Here is a 14,830-nt window from a genome sequence, read left to right on the forward strand (position 1 = left end):
CATTTTATATACATATATATATAATATATAATATATTTAATATTATTTATTTATTTATTGGCTGCATTGGGTCTTTGTTGCCGCACACAGGCTTTCTCTAGTTGTGATGAGCGGGGGCTACTCTTCATTGTGGTGCGTGGACTCCTCGTTGCTGTGGCTTCTCTTGTTGAGGAACACGGGCTCTAGGCACGTGGGCTTCGGTAGTGGTTCACAGGCTCTAGAGCACAGGCTCAATAGTTGTGACGCGCGGGCTTAGTTGCTCCATGGCATGTGGGATCTTCCTGTGGCAGGGATGGAACCCGTGTCCCCTGCATTGGCAGGCAGATTCTTAACCACTGCGCCACCTAGGAAGTCCCTCACATTATATTTTTACTACACAGCACTGCTCGAGAACTTTCTCTATCATTTACATCTGTATACCCGTAAATATGCATCTACACTTGTAGATAGTTTCGTTATTTACATTAACGAGATCAGAGGATGTCTAGCTCTTTGTGACTTGCTTTTTCTACTTTAAGATTTTCCTGTCAGCCCATGTAGATCAAGGGAGCTATTTTGACAGACGAGGAAACTGAGGCACATTAAACGATAGGACAAGCTCACTCAGGCAGTAGCAAGGTGGCATGTGAACTCACATTCTCTAACTCCAAACTCAAGCTCTTTCTGTCTCACGAGAGAGAAATTTGATGTACTAGATGATGGGGAGCCATGGCAGGCTCTAGAGGGAGAGGTGAAGATCTGTTAAAGAAACTGATCTGACTGGGGTGCAAGGGTGCGCTGGGATGAAGACAGTTTGCTCCCTCATTGCAGCCACTTAGAAGCCAAGTCTTAGCCCCCACGGCCTTGAAAAGGCTTACCTGACACTGACTCCTTATCCCCGCCCCCGGCCCTTGGCCTCGGCTGGCACAGGGGTGCAGGGGAGCTGGCAGCATCGAGTGACCAGGCGGATGTGCTCCTATGAGAGTTCCTTCCAACCCGCCCAGTTCCTACTGCTGGTGGGGGTTCCAGTGGCAAGTGCCATCCTTCTGGCCCAGTGCCTTCGATGGCGCTGTCCTCGCCGGCTGCTGGGTTCCTGCTGGAAGCTGGAGAGCCAAGAGGAGCCAGCATCCCTTCCCACTCGCCTACCTGAAAATGAGTCCTCCAGGGAATGCCCGCCGGCCACGCTGCAGGAGGCAGCTGCCTTCTATCAGGAACTGCACTCGCCCACCCAAGGCCAGACCGTCGTCAGACAGCTGATGCACAAGCTGTTGGTGTTTTCAGCTCGAGAGGTGGACCACCGCGGCGGCTGCCTGATGCTCCAGGATACGGGCATTTCCCTGCTCATCCCACCAGGTAACAGCACCCAGCTCCCTTCTCAGCGTACAGTTGTTTACGTTGCACATTGGACAAAGGCACCAACTCCAAGGGAGCACCATTCAGAGACATCTTCATCATTTTGAAGATTGTTTATATGTTTAGTATGACTCTTGACTCCATAGATGGATATATTACATACTTTTATGACAGTTTTATGGCAGGTGGAGGTAAAGGGCCTTGTTCTAGTGAACAGTATGTTATGAGGCTTCTCCCATAAAGGGAGTAAAGTGTCTGGAGGAAGAACACCTTTTGCAAATTCACACGAGGCCGTGAGAGAGCTGGCAGCAGCCCTGGGGGGAGGGAGCGACTTGCTCAGGGTTACATCACAAGTCAGTCACAGTCATCTTGTTCTCCTTCCACACTGCCTCCCCGTGTGCCCTGCTGCACTCTCTCTCCTGGGCTCCCGCGCCGCCTGCTCTCCCACTCTGGCCTGGGGCAGGGAAGTGCCTGCCTGCCGGGCCCATCTCAGCTCTTGCCCTCCCCAGGTGCTGTGTCTGTGGGCCGCCAGGAGCGGGTGTCACTGATCCTGGTGTGGGATCTGTCAGATGCCCCGTCGCTCTCCCGAACCCAGGGGCTGGTGAGCCCTGTGGTGGCATGTGGCCCCCATGGGGCCTCCTTCCTGAAGCCCTGCACCCTCACCTTCAAGCACTGTGCCCAGCAGCCCAGCCAGGCCCGTACCTACAGCAGCAACACGACCCTGCTGGACGCCAAGGCCTGGAAGCCGCTGGGGCGGCCGGGAGACCATACCTCCCGGGATGAATGTCGCATCCACCTCTCCCACTTCAGGTAGGCACCAGCCCATCCGCCTGTCCTTCCTGCCCCCTTTCTCTGTCTGCCTGATCCTCAGCTCTCTGTAGGGGACTGTCCCTTTATCTGTCCAAGACGGCCTGCAAACCCCACATCCCCCTGTCCTTCCCCAGTCCCTCTGTCCTAGTGCTTATGGCAGCCTATCTTGCTCCAGTCCCATCCAGGACTGTGCATCCCACCGTGGTCCCTCTGCCTGTCTAGAAGGGTCTGGCTCAACCCCGGTCCTCTGTCTAGAGGGGGCCTGTCCCATTTCCACCTCTGTCTCTAAAATTGTCTGTCTCTTCCCTGTGGCCCAGTTTAGGACTGTCCCCAAGCTGCCTAGGGCATCTTGCCCCCTCCAGTTCCCCATCCTATGGCATGTCTGTCCTTAGCTCTGTCTTCCTAGGACCTTAAGCCCCAGTCTCCTTGCCACCCATTGACCAGATCAGGGCCATGCATGGTGGCCCTGAGCCCAGCTTCCTTCGTTCTCATGATGGCACTTCTCCCGACTCAGTGACAGTCACTGTGACATGACCCTCGTTCCATGCCCCTAGCTGACTCCTCCACCCTAGTTCTTCCCTACACACCCTGAAATGTCCACCTCACCTCCTTGGAGGCCCCCACAGAGGCCCCCCGTGCAGCGGGAGCCGGGCGGCCGGTGGGCTGGTGTCCCAGACTCCCCCGTCCCTCCGTGCGTGGTCCCTGCCACTGTCTCTCTCCGCAGCCTCTACACCTGTGTGCTGGAGGTGCCTGCGGGCCGGGAAGCCCGCAAGTGGCTGCAGTTGGCCATGTTCTGCTCGCCGCTGGCCCCGGGGCAGTCCCACCTGCAGCTGCGCGTCTACTTCCTCAACAACACGCCCTGTGCCCTGCAGTGGGCCATGACCAACGAGCAGCCACATGGTGGGCGCCTGCGCGGGCCCTGCCAGCTCTTTGACTTCACTGGGGCCCGAGGGGACCAGTGCCTGAAACTCAAATACATCTCAGAAGGTGAGGGAGGCAGGGCCGGGGGAGAGTGCATCGGGGACCCCATTGGAGGGAAGGGTCTGGGCAGTGGAAACCTGGTGCCTCGAGTTTCTTTTTGAGATTCCTGGGCAGGCAGCAGCTTCAAGGGGGCCTCTGGCCTCTGCTGCTTCCTCCTGGAGCCCCGGGCTTTGCCCACTTCCTCCCTCTGCTGCCCACTCAGCCCCGGTCCCTCCGTGGTCCTCCCAGGTGATGCGGGTGGGCTGTGGGAAGAGAGGTGTTGTACCCATAGGGGCAGGGAGGGAGCGGGAGGCTTCCATTGTCCCGCCTGGATGGAGCCCGTGTCAGAGCAGGAGGCCCAGTCTTCTCTGCCCTCGTTGCTTTGTGGGCTGGCTGCGGGAATTAACGATGCGGCCAAGGGTGTTTGTGTAGCTACGGACAGGGCGTGCATGTAGTGGATGGGAGGGTGGGGGTTGAAGGGGAGGGTGGAAAGGTAGGGTTGGATCTGTGTGCTGGTAGGAGGAGGACCACTCACAGGGTGTCCGCCCAGGCTCTGGGGCCTCCCATCCACTCGAGTCACCCTCTGCCTTTGCTCCCTCCCATCCCGCCCCTCAGCGCCCTGCACGGTGCCTGCCACAGGGTGACCTCCTTAAACCCTTGTAGAAGGCCCCCCTCTTGAGGCGCTCTGTCTCTGCCCCCTCCCCAGGTTGGGAGAATGTGGACGACAGCAGTTGCCAGCTGGTTCCCCATCTGCACATCTGGCATGGAAAGTGCCCCTTCCGCTCCTTCTGCTTCCGGAGAAAAGCAGGTAGCCTAGGAGCCCCGAGCCCACCTCCTGCCCCCTTCTCTCCCCTCCCCGTCACCCTGGAGCCCTACAGCTCCTCATTCGGCCCTGCCTGCAGACCTTCTCTTAGAGGTCAGGGGCCACAGCAGATCTTTGCAGAGAGAAAGATGAGGTAGCCTGTGCAGTTGCTCCAGATTTCCAAAGCCTTCCTGTGGAGTCCCTTTTGCTCTCCTGCTTTCCCCTCCTGGGCCTTTACCTCTCTCACCTGTGTCTCCTCTTCACAGCCAATGAGAACGAGGACTGCTCGGCACTGACCAATGAGATCATCGTCACTATGCACACCTTCCAGGATGTGAGTTGGAGCTGAGGGGCAGAGGAAGGGCAAGGCCTGGGGGAGTCCTGGGCAAAGTGGGCGAGGGTCTGGTGCCCAGGAAGTATGGCTTTAATCACATAATCAAGCAGGTCAAGAGGGCATTCTTCCGGGGCAGAGACCGCCTGGTCTCCAAGTTACCCTCCATCTTTGACTCTCCTGTCTCTCCCTGGACGAATCTAGCAGGAGGGAAAAGAACCAAACCCTCCACGAACCCTTTCTTCCAACTGGAGGAACTTGGGCATCAAAGAGAAATGGCTTATTTCTGGACAGATTGTCTACATCTGAGAGATGTTTCTGTGTATCTTCAGGTGAAGAGTGACCCAGGAAGGGGGTCTTGAGTAGGTGGGATGGGACTTAGAGATCCCACTCTCCTGAGGGAAGACATGAAGAAATCGGGATTGGGGAGTCTTTGGGGAACCATGTGGCATCTTACTGGAGAGTAGGCAGATACCCCTCGGGGTATCACTTGGGGAGGAGGAACCAAGGAGAGGAGAAATGGAGGAGGGGGGCACGTATGCCCGAGTTCAGTGTCTCCATTATTAGATGAACTCCCCTGCCCTTGACCCCACCCAGGACTTCTCCTGGTATCTTAGGATGTACCTTGTTTGGTCTTCCTGTCCCAGGTCCCAAAGAGCTCTGAGCAAACTTAAGGATGAAGGCTCTGGGGTCGGGGAAGAAGAGGGTAGAGGGTGTTGGCTGGGGTGGGGCTGTGTCTCCAGATTAAGTGTCTTCGGGTGACAGGCTGAAGGAGAGACATGAGGCATGGAGGTGGATGCCCCGGCTTCTTGCTCAGATGGATGTCTTCTGATCCCTAACTGAGATCCCTGCCCCTCTGTTGGCTCAGGGCTTAGAGACCAAGTACATGGAAATCCTCAGATTCCAGGCGTCAGAGGAGGAATCCTGGACAGCACCACCCCCTGTCACCCAGCCACCCCCATGCAATAGGTGAGGTGGGGGTTGCTTGGGCTGCTGCAGGGGGTAGGGTGGGGGGATGTTTGGGATTCCTGCCCCTGGGCTTACAGGGCAAGCATGGCATTGAGGTGTCTGTGGAACCAGGCTGGGTCTCTTGATCCTCCCCTCCAAGGACACTCTTTCCCCTCCCCGCAGGCTGCCCTCAGAGCTCTTCGAGCAGCTGCAGATGTTGTTGGAGCCAAACAGCATCACTGGCAATGACTGGCGACGACTGGCCTCCCACCTGGGGCTCTGCGGTATGAAAATCCGGTAAGAGGAATGAGGTCTGTGCATGGGAGTGGAGGGTGGACTTGACCCCTTGGAGCCTGGACGTACTAAGAGAGTGACTTAAAAGTCAGGGAATGGCTGCTCCCCACCCTGTTCCCCAGAACAGGGTTGATTTCACTGATAGCGATCTCAACGGTTTGGGCTGAGCAGTTCTCATTCTCATGGCTACAAAGAGGAGCAGACATGGCAGGTGAGAGAGGAAAAGGCCAGGGGAGAGGAGCAGGGGAAATGAAAGGGACTGCACAGGAAGGCTTTGGACATCTTTCTATTTATCACTGTATCCTTGGTACCTAGAATGATGCCTGGCTCATGACTGGCGCTCAGTACATAAATATTGGCTCAATAAATATTCAAAAATGAATCAGTTAACACGTAAGTCATTGGTACATACTGAGTGCTTGACATGCTGTGCCCTGAGGGGCAGAATGGCAGACTATAGGATAATGTGTATATAAAGCATGTAGCTGAGTGCCTAGCACATGATAATTCAATAAACACTAGCAATAATGGGGACAGTACAGCCATGGTGTCTGTCAAGAGAGACCAGTAGACCAATTCTGAGCTAAGTTCCAGCACCCAGAAGATGACAGCAGTGGTCAGGGAAGACCTCACCCAGGAGATGGGACTAGTTGGATCCTGAAAACAGGGTAGATTTTAAAATCACCCATTTAAGGGACTTCCCTGGCGGTCCAGTGGTTAGGACTCTGTGCTTCCACTGCAGGGCACATGGGTTCGATCCCTGCGGGGAACTAAGATCCCGCATGCTGCATTGTGTGGCCAAAAACAACAGCAAAAAACCAAACAAACCCACCCCCCCCAAAATCTAAAAAAAAAAATCACCCGTTTATTAAACATTTATCAAATGTTAAGTCCTGGAGAAACTATTAAGTCCTGGAGAAACTATGCTAAGCATTGGGATACAGGATGAATGAGACATGGTCCCAGCACCCTCTAGTAAGGGATTCAGAGAGCTTAAAAAAATCAAGGCACATGTTCCTTTGATCTTATTGTATGTATCCAATATAGGCTAGCAAGTTGGAAACAGAGACAGGAAATGGCTGAAGCAAGAATAATGACTGTGTTGATTACAGCTGACCCTTGAACAATGTGGGGGTTAGAGGTGTAACCCTCCATGCGGTGGAAAATCATAGTGCAACTTATAGTCAGCCCTGCACATCCATGGTTCTGCCTCCAGAGATTCAACCAACCAGGGACTGTGTGGTACTGTAGTATTTAAAAAAAATCTGCATATAAGTGGACCCACATAGTTCAAAGTGGTGCTGTTCAAGGGTCATTGTACTTCCATTCCATTAAAAAGAATAATAAAGACTGGTGGGAGCTATGACCAGAAGTCTGAGCTGAGGGGTGCAGCATGGTCTCCTCCAGCTGGGAGATGGGAATGAGGGCTTCAGAAACAGGCGGTGGGGACGTGGGGAATCAGCCTTTCTGTCTGGGGGGAGGAGCAGAGGAGGTGGTGGGTCTGGTGTGCTTAAGGTGAGAAGGGGAGCTTCAGGATGGGAGCAGGCAGAAAAGGTAAGAAAAAACAGGGCAAGGTCAAGTGATGGGTGAGCCAGAACGTGGCGGGGAGTGGGCTTGGTTAGTAGGTGAAAGAGACTCCGGAAAGTTTTTGAACAGGGGAGGGCCCTGCTTGGGAACAACTGTTTCCTTAGTGGTGGGCAGGATGTGGCTGGGAGGTGGGGGAGGAGAGTGTGTTTGGGGTGGGGGTAGGGGGTGGAGAAGGCAAATACAGAACATCGGAGCTGGAAGCTGGTCCTCTCCTCCAAGCCCTCGTGTAAGAAGAGGAAACCGAGGCCTGGAGAAGAGTAGGCTTTGAGCCAGGGCAATCTCAGATTTCAAAGTCTGGGGCCCTCCCACTACCCCCCGTGCCCTGGAAGGGCGGACCAGAGCAGGATGAGGACCAGAGTTGGGGGAGAGGGTGGATCTTCCTGCAGTGCCCCTCCCTCCTCTCATCTCCCCCCCCCCCCCCCCCCCCCCCCCCCCCCCCGCCACCGCCGGGCAGGTTCCTGTCCTGCCAGCGCAGCCCCGCAGCAGCCATCCTGGAGCTGTTTGAGGAGCAGAACGGCAGCCTGCAGGAGCTGCACTACCTCATGACCATCATGGAGCGGCTGGACTGTGCCTCCGTCATCCAGAACTACCTGAACGGGACGCAAAGCGGCAGCCCAGCCCGGGTCTGCGGGGGCGCCCAGGACAACCAGGGCCTGGAGCTGGATGAGAAGCTCTGAGAGCCCCGCTACGGGGCAGGGCGGGGCTCTGTCTACTGGGAGGCCGTGGATGTGCCCCGACACCTAGGAGGAAAACAGCTGCTGTTCCTGGCTGTGCCCACCGACCTCATCAGGACTCCTGGACGGTGCCTGGGGCCACCTCGAGTCAGGACCACCCTTTCAGCACCCTTCGTCTTGCATGCAGATCCCGTCCTGGCCGGCAGGGGGCGCAGGAGCCCAGGAGATGGCCCCCTGCGTGGCCTGCCTCCAGGAAGCTATTTAATAGACTAATGGACTGTTGTTAGGCTGCCCTGTTGGCACTTCTTGGGGACTGGTTAGTCCACAAGTATTCACTGAGCACTTAGTGCTACCTGGCATTGGACTGGGTATCATGGGAACTCCTGGAATATACGAAGTTGGGTTTGGAGCCTTGCGAAAACCACTGTTCTCTTGTGGGAACCAAGATGCCCTCATGGAAGCTGAGGGCAAACTCTAAACCAGCACATGCCCTGTGGTTAAGGGATGTGGATGTGATATGAACTGTACCTGGTTTAGGAGTTGGGAAGGAAGGGAGCTGATTATTGGCTGAAGCAGTGAGAAAGCCTCATGCAGGATGTTGGAGAGATGATTTGCAAAGAGTGGCTCAGAGACCTTAAGGTGGGGGAAGGCAGGGATTGACTGGACTTCCAGTGGGAGCCAGGTGCACATGGGGTGCTGAGGCATCAAGGAGCCCAGTGCAGTGGGTGTGAGGTGAGGGCAGGACAAGGGTTCAAGGCCAGATCTAAAGATGGGCAGTCATAGCTGGCTGTCTACCTGTCTCCTTTGCCTTCCTTTGTCTCTTTATCCTCCCATCCTTGCCTTGTCTTCCTCTCTCTGGGCCATTATGTCTGTTGTAAAAAATCAAAGCTGAAAAGAAGCTTCAAGATTATTATTGTTGCCTAAACTTTCAATCTTTTTATCTCAAACTGTGTGAGTTTTAAGTCTCTCTGACTTCATTTTGCTGTCGCTGGCCCCTGCAGTGGCTCCATCCCTGAGTCTGTCTCTCTGTTACTCCTTGTCTTAGCATCTTTTTGTTTCTACCTAGTTACTGTGCCTGCCCTTGTGTGTTTCTTTCTCTGTCTGAAATCCTCAGTCATTCCCCTCTAGGCAAGTGTCTCTAGACCATGGTTAAGATCAAAGGCTATTGAAAGACATCAGGTTACCCAAGGAATGGATGGGTGGGGATTTTATCCCATGAGTCAAGATCCAATTTAGGGTCAGGAAATAGAGGATAGGGATTAAAGAACATCCCATTCAGTCAACTCTTTATTCGGCACCTACTGTGTGCTAGATGCTGTGTAGAAAACAAATCAGTAGGCTGGGTCCTGAAAAGAGAACAAAGGATTTGACTCAATTCAAGCTATTCTTTTGTTTGCAAATAGGTGTTGTTAATTTTTTCAAGGGCAGGCAAATGATCTCTCTGGCAACACTAACCATTTCTTCTGTATTTAATTAAAAAATATTAAAGCTTTTTCTAAGATGAACAATATTGTATAATAAAATATGAAAATTGCCTTTCTTTGTTACTAACTGTATTTTGCCCAGATTGATAAATTTGGATGTGGGTATGAATGGTTTTATGTGGCAAAATTTTACCGATGAGGGCGGGCTGGAGAGAAGCATTTTATAGATTGTGCTTCCGGTATAGACATTGTCTGGGTCCAGCGTGGTAGATCAGGGAGGTTTGCTTCCATTTCTGTTAGAAGCAAGCCTTTGGGGTGGGGCCCTCTCCCCCTTTCCCTCTCCCCCTAACCCCATCCATCCCCTGGTAGTCCTCCCACCCCATCGGAAGCTGCCAGCCACTCCAGGCTGGTACTTTGGCCTTCTCCTTCTTCATTTGGCTCCAGATTGAACTACTAAGAGCCTGTTTCTTCCCTGGAGTCTGGTACAGTTTTCCCTTTTTCTCCTGTTGTTTCTTCCTTGCTTTCCATGCCAGCCAAAGGCATCTTTATTTTGTGTTATTCCCTACCCTGGAACAAATCACTTTAAGAGTTTCAAGTCTTGGAATTATGATAAAAGCCTTCGAGGAAGGGGGGTTCTAGGATTGGAGGGACTGCCTTCTGGCCCCTGCCTTAATCCATCAGAACGGGCTCAGAGTGCAGGGAAAGGGAGTCTTGGAAATCTTGAGGCAGGTGACAAGCTGCCTGATGCCTGTAGGGTGGATCTGTTCTTCCTCAAATCAAACCCCACTGGCACATATTTGTCAGACCTAAAGCCAAGAGATGGCATGTTCCGGGGGTGTTGGGACGCTTAGCTCTCAGCCCTGACTCTAGTGCTGTTTAGCCCAACTCTTCCCTCTCTGGCTTCAGTTTCCGCTTTGGGATGACACGACCATGTTCAAGGCTCTCCAGGGACCTCTTTTGATTTCATGGGCCTGTGCAGAGATGGCACACAGGTGATCCAGGGGATATCCACTTGGGGACTTTTCTTTGCACATTGCCTTTAAATAGAGCATTTGGTCACTGCTTGTGGCCTTACCTCTAGCCCTTTCCCTGGGAGGTTACCTCCAGCCCTTCCCCTGGTAGGTTACCTCCTTGGCCCTTAAAAACATCAAATTTGTGACTTCTCTTATGCATGCTGTAGAAACCCATGCCTAAACCTCCACCTCTTGGGTTTAGAGCTGGGAGGGGAATGAATAATAAAGGTTGGGTCCAGGTCTGCAGGGTTAGAGGCTCCAGTGCCCAGAGGTAACACATGTCCTTAGCACCTCATCTGCCCGTGGACGTCAATGTCAATGTCAGATCCAAGCTGTCCATCAGAATTCAGTGAAAACCACATAGTGAAGCCTATATTTTCTAGTAGTCACATCAAAAAATGTAAAAGGAAACTGGTGAAGTCAGGTTTTAATAATATATTTTGTTTAACTTAATACATCCAGAATATTAAAATTTCCACATGTAATCAATATAAAATTATTAATAGCATATTTTATATTCTTTTTTCATAAAGTATTTGTTATCTGGTGTGTATTTTACAATTACAGCACATCTCGATTTGTATTGAAAATGTGCTAGATTTTCATTGCAAATATTTGACCTGCATTTAGCTTTCACAAAATTTATAGCTGAAAAAGTACATTTACATCACAAGTTAAGCAAGCTGAAAGTTTTCCAAAAATGAAACAAGGTGTGAATTAACAAATTTAAATCAGTTGAAATAAAATGAAAATTCAGTTCCTCAGTTTCACTAGCCACATTTTAAGTGGTCAGTAGGCATGTAGGGCTAGTGGGTACCATGATGGACAGTGCAGGATTATGGATCCAGCTGGGCATCACTTTATAATATACTTGCCTACTCATTCATCAAACATTTCCTCAACACCTGCCCAGCACAAAGTGTCGGTTATAAAAATTCAATGAAGATGAGCATTCTTGTTCTGTTAGAAGCTCATGGGATGGCAGTAGTCAGAGAGAAGAGCACATTCCTTCCATCACTCTCCAAACCTGACTCAAGGAGGAAATAGGGGATGAGGTCCAGGCAGACACTCTGTGCTGCAGGAATGGCTTAGATGACAGTGTGGTACTGAGGATTGGGTTCAGAGTCAGGTGTTCCAGGCTCATCCAGCACATCAGGTGGGTTCTCAATTGCTGACAACAGAATCCACTCTTGCTGGGGATTACAGACAGGGGATTTTATTCTGAAGAATAAAAAATCATTTGGAGGGCTGAGAAATAGAATTGTGGTAAAGTTTCCAGAATGATGCCCTAAACTGTGTGGTAGCATCAGCCCAAGGTGGGAATCTGGTATTACTGTGGCTGCTGCTACCGAGCACTAGAGAGCAGGACCTCAACTTTACTGCAGCCACTCCTGCCAACACCTGTGCCACTCCTGAGTCAGAACCAGACCTCACCACCACCTCTGAAAGCTGAGGCTTCTGCTGCCCTCCATGTTGGCAAAAATGGAAGCTCCATGCACTGCCCACCTCTTTGTGCTACCTGTTTCTGAATCAAATCTCAAGGGTTGGGTGACATCAGAGAGTCAGAGCCCAGATCATGTGGTAAATCCTAGCTGCAAAGGAGTCTGGAAATTTGAATTCTGACTTTAATATTGGAAAGATGGGACTCATTATCTGCAGATATCCCCAAATATGGAAAAAGCCATTCAAAAGCTGATGGACAGCTGTGACTATGACAGATGTTATATAGCCAAAGTGTGATCAACGCCATGGCTCCAGGGAGTAAACTCTCTTCAAAAAAAGTCACGCCCTCAGCAGGCATCAGCCTTATTCCCTGACTTGCAGAATCTTCTCAATAAAGCATGACTGCACCCATCCCTCAGGGCATCCCTCTGATCTCTGCACAATCCAGGATCAGACTTGGACATGTTTTGTAAGATGCAGCAAAAGCTCGCCAGTAGTAGTGCACTGATTTACTCAATGCCTTCTCCAGCCCCACTTGCCTCCCTGTACTGCAGAGGCTGAAAACTAAACCTACATTTCCCAGACTCCCAGGCAGATGGGGATTTAGATGTGTTTAGGTTCTGCCAACCAGCTGAACTCAGGTAGGACTTTGACTTGACATTGAATAATGTGGGGAGTTGCACACAGCAAGAGGGTGATGCTTATTTTGAGGAGTGGATGGAAGTGGTCCAGGAACCAGCAGCTGTGGCTGCACCTTCCTGACTTTGTGGCTTTCTCGTGGCCTGGTTCTGTGGTGTGGTTTGGGGACTCAATACTGGAAGTCTATTCCTTCTTACTTAGAGTCTGTTCCTTCAGCTCTTCCAATGATTCTATGAACTATCTAGACTCCATAATATATTGCTTTCTGCTTAAACTAGCTCGAGGGAGAATCTATCATGTACAACTAAGACCTCTACCCAATGTGCTATGATTCTTTCTCTGGAAAGACTGATCTTTATTGTGTGATTATACCCTTTCTTCTTTGCTGGTGTCAAATGGCATATTATCTTATAAAAGAATAGTAATGGAGATGATGGTTTTATTAAAATGTCCTTACTTGGCAAAATAAAACAGTAGTGATCCTATGTTGATTTTCCCCTTCACAATTTAAAAAACAAAACAAATAAATTTATTGGTCTTTGAAATTCAAAAGCCAGGGAATATTCTTTTATAAGAACTGTCATCCTTAGTCATCCTTTTTAAAGCCTTACACAGGTATGTTTATTCATCTACTCAGCACATATTTGACTACTTATTATATGCTTAGAATCCCTCATTTATTTTCTTATCTTCAGGTAATCTCTCTCACACTGGCTTTATTCTAATCTATGCTAGTTTCTTGTTGGTAGAGATGTTATGGCTCCTGGCCAGCAAAAAGCTATCATCAGTACTAGCTGGTTAGTGTCATAATGTCATAAAGACATTAGCCTGAGGACGGGAGTACACTTTACCTAAGCTATCAACCCTCAGGTGGGAATAGATTTGTTTTCCAAATGAATGAGGAGAGATGCAATCTGAAAATTAGAATAATATTTAGGAATTGCTGAAGTGGGTGAAGATGGGATTGTAGAAAATTCCTTAGTTGGGTAGAGAGTAGAGATGGGAATAAGGAAGAGTCTAACACTTGGTCCAGGGAGGAGCTGGCTATCCTGCCCCTGGGAATCCCAGAAAAACATAAGGAGAGTGTGTGACAGAGAAGGGGACCCAGCAGCATTGGTCGTCTTGGAGATCTACTAGGAAAACCTTCACATCTTGCTTGTGCCCTTACATGGGGCTTCCCCAAAGTTGGGCCTCTTGAGCTCCAGCTGAAGAGGACATCTGTGGCTAGGTGGCAGAAGCAGACCACTTTTAGTGCACACAACCTGAGCCCTTGGGAAGCTTCAATTTCTGGAAACTCTTCTTCTTTGTGTGTCTGTGTCGTCCGTTCTGCCGATGGCTGCTGTCTTCTTTCTGGGCCAAGCTGCTCAGCTATGACTAAGGTATATTCCATCCCTGGGAGCAGATCAGGTGACCTCTTTACTTCAGCCTTTGTTTCTCTCCCTGAATGAACTTTTAAATGCATTAGATTTTATCAAAGCAGAGTATGGTTCCACTCCCTTGAGGCCCAATCGTGGAAGCCTGGTGATATGGCCTGAATCTGCTGTTTATGAGCTGTGTGACCTTGAGTGAGTTGATTAACATCTGTCTGCCTCCATTTCTGAGTCTGTGAAATGGGACTAACAGTGGTGCTTTAGTCTGCAGGGCTGTCAGGATTAAATGAGATAGCATTTAGAAAACACTTAGCTTTGTGCCTGGCACTCAGCACTCACCAAACGTTAGCTGTTGTAATGAGTATCAGCTCCATCTGGACAGATTATATATTTTAGTAATTTGCACAGTGGATTGGTCTGTCTCATCGTGAACACACTCATTGGTGCTTGGAAACAAGAAAGCTCTCCCTTCTCTAGTGTTTGCTCTTTCTTCCCCTTCCTCCTCAGCTATCTTTTGTACTATTCCAATATTTGAAGAATGTGGGGTTGTAAAAATTTATAGGGTTCCTGTATAGCATCCAATTTACCGCAGGCTTTCAGGAAACTGTGTTCAATAAGCACTTGTTAACTCAATCAAAAATCAAGTCATCCATGTGGATAAATGACTAGCTGCCCAGCTGGCTGAAGCAGCGGATATGCACGCACACACGCGCGCGCGCACACACACACACACACACACACACAGACACACACAGGCAGAGGTGTTCCTGCCACACTCCTCCAGTCTCACCTTTGGAAATCTACTCATCCGAAGCCCAGACCTTGGACAGGGTTTCCAAAGGGCAGCTTTGGTGGTACAATACACAGATCCCCTCAGACTGAAAATAATCCCAGACATGTGACGGCACCTCTCAGCTTAATGTGACATCCATTGTACTCCTGGATTGTCTTCTACAGAGAAATGAGGGCTGAGAGGGTCAGTGATTTTCCTAAGTGAAGGCCCTGGACTCAAATCCGAACTTCCTCATTCTAAAGCCTGGATTATAATGTGGCTCAGAAAAGTCAGCCCAAATCCCCACCCTGGTAAAGCTATACTTCTGGGTTAACTCTTGGGTTTCCATTAGATACCTGTTAATAAAACAGGCAAAACACGCGTTTTATCTGAAGGGGATCCAGCTCTACCTTGATGGCTAAAACTAGTTT

General features: G+C 50.5%; 1 protein-coding gene across 1 annotated transcript; it reads left to right on the forward strand.

Moving 5' to 3' along the window:
* Positions 1–819: 819 nt before the first annotated feature.
* Positions 820–9,231, forward strand: UNC5CL (unc-5 family C-terminal like). Its single transcript, XM_057699741.1, has 8 exons — positions 820–1,332; positions 1,842–2,142; positions 2,867–3,129; positions 3,809–3,910; positions 4,171–4,238; positions 5,104–5,204; positions 5,367–5,480; positions 7,519–9,231. Exons 1-8 carry the CDS (start codon positions 948–950, stop codon positions 7,739–7,741), a joined length of 1,557 nt encoding a protein of 518 aa, XP_057555724.1. The 5' UTR covers positions 820–947; the 3' UTR covers positions 7,742–9,231.
* Positions 9,232–14,830: the final 5,599 nt, after the last annotated feature.

The sequence above is a fragment of the Hippopotamus amphibius genome, chromosome 11 (assembly GCF_030028045.1).
Source record: "Hippopotamus amphibius kiboko isolate mHipAmp2 chromosome 11, mHipAmp2.hap2, whole genome shotgun sequence".
NCBI classification, from domain to species: Eukaryota; Metazoa; Chordata; class Mammalia; order Artiodactyla; family Hippopotamidae; genus Hippopotamus; species Hippopotamus amphibius.

Excerpts from the sequence above, each read along its gene's own strand:
- UNC5CL (XM_057699741.1), top strand. The coding sequence starts at position 948 with ATGTGCTCCTATGAGAGTTCCTTCCAACCCGCCCAGTTCCTACTGCTG. Across the intron at positions 1,333-1,841 it reads TTCCCTGCTCATCCCACCAG|GTGCTGTGTCTGTGGGCCGC; the intron begins GTAACAGCACCC and ends TGCCCTCCCCAG. Across the intron at positions 3,911-4,170 it reads CTGCTTCCGGAGAAAAGCAG|CCAATGAGAACGAGGACTGC; the intron begins GTAGCCTAGGAG and ends TCCTCTTCACAG.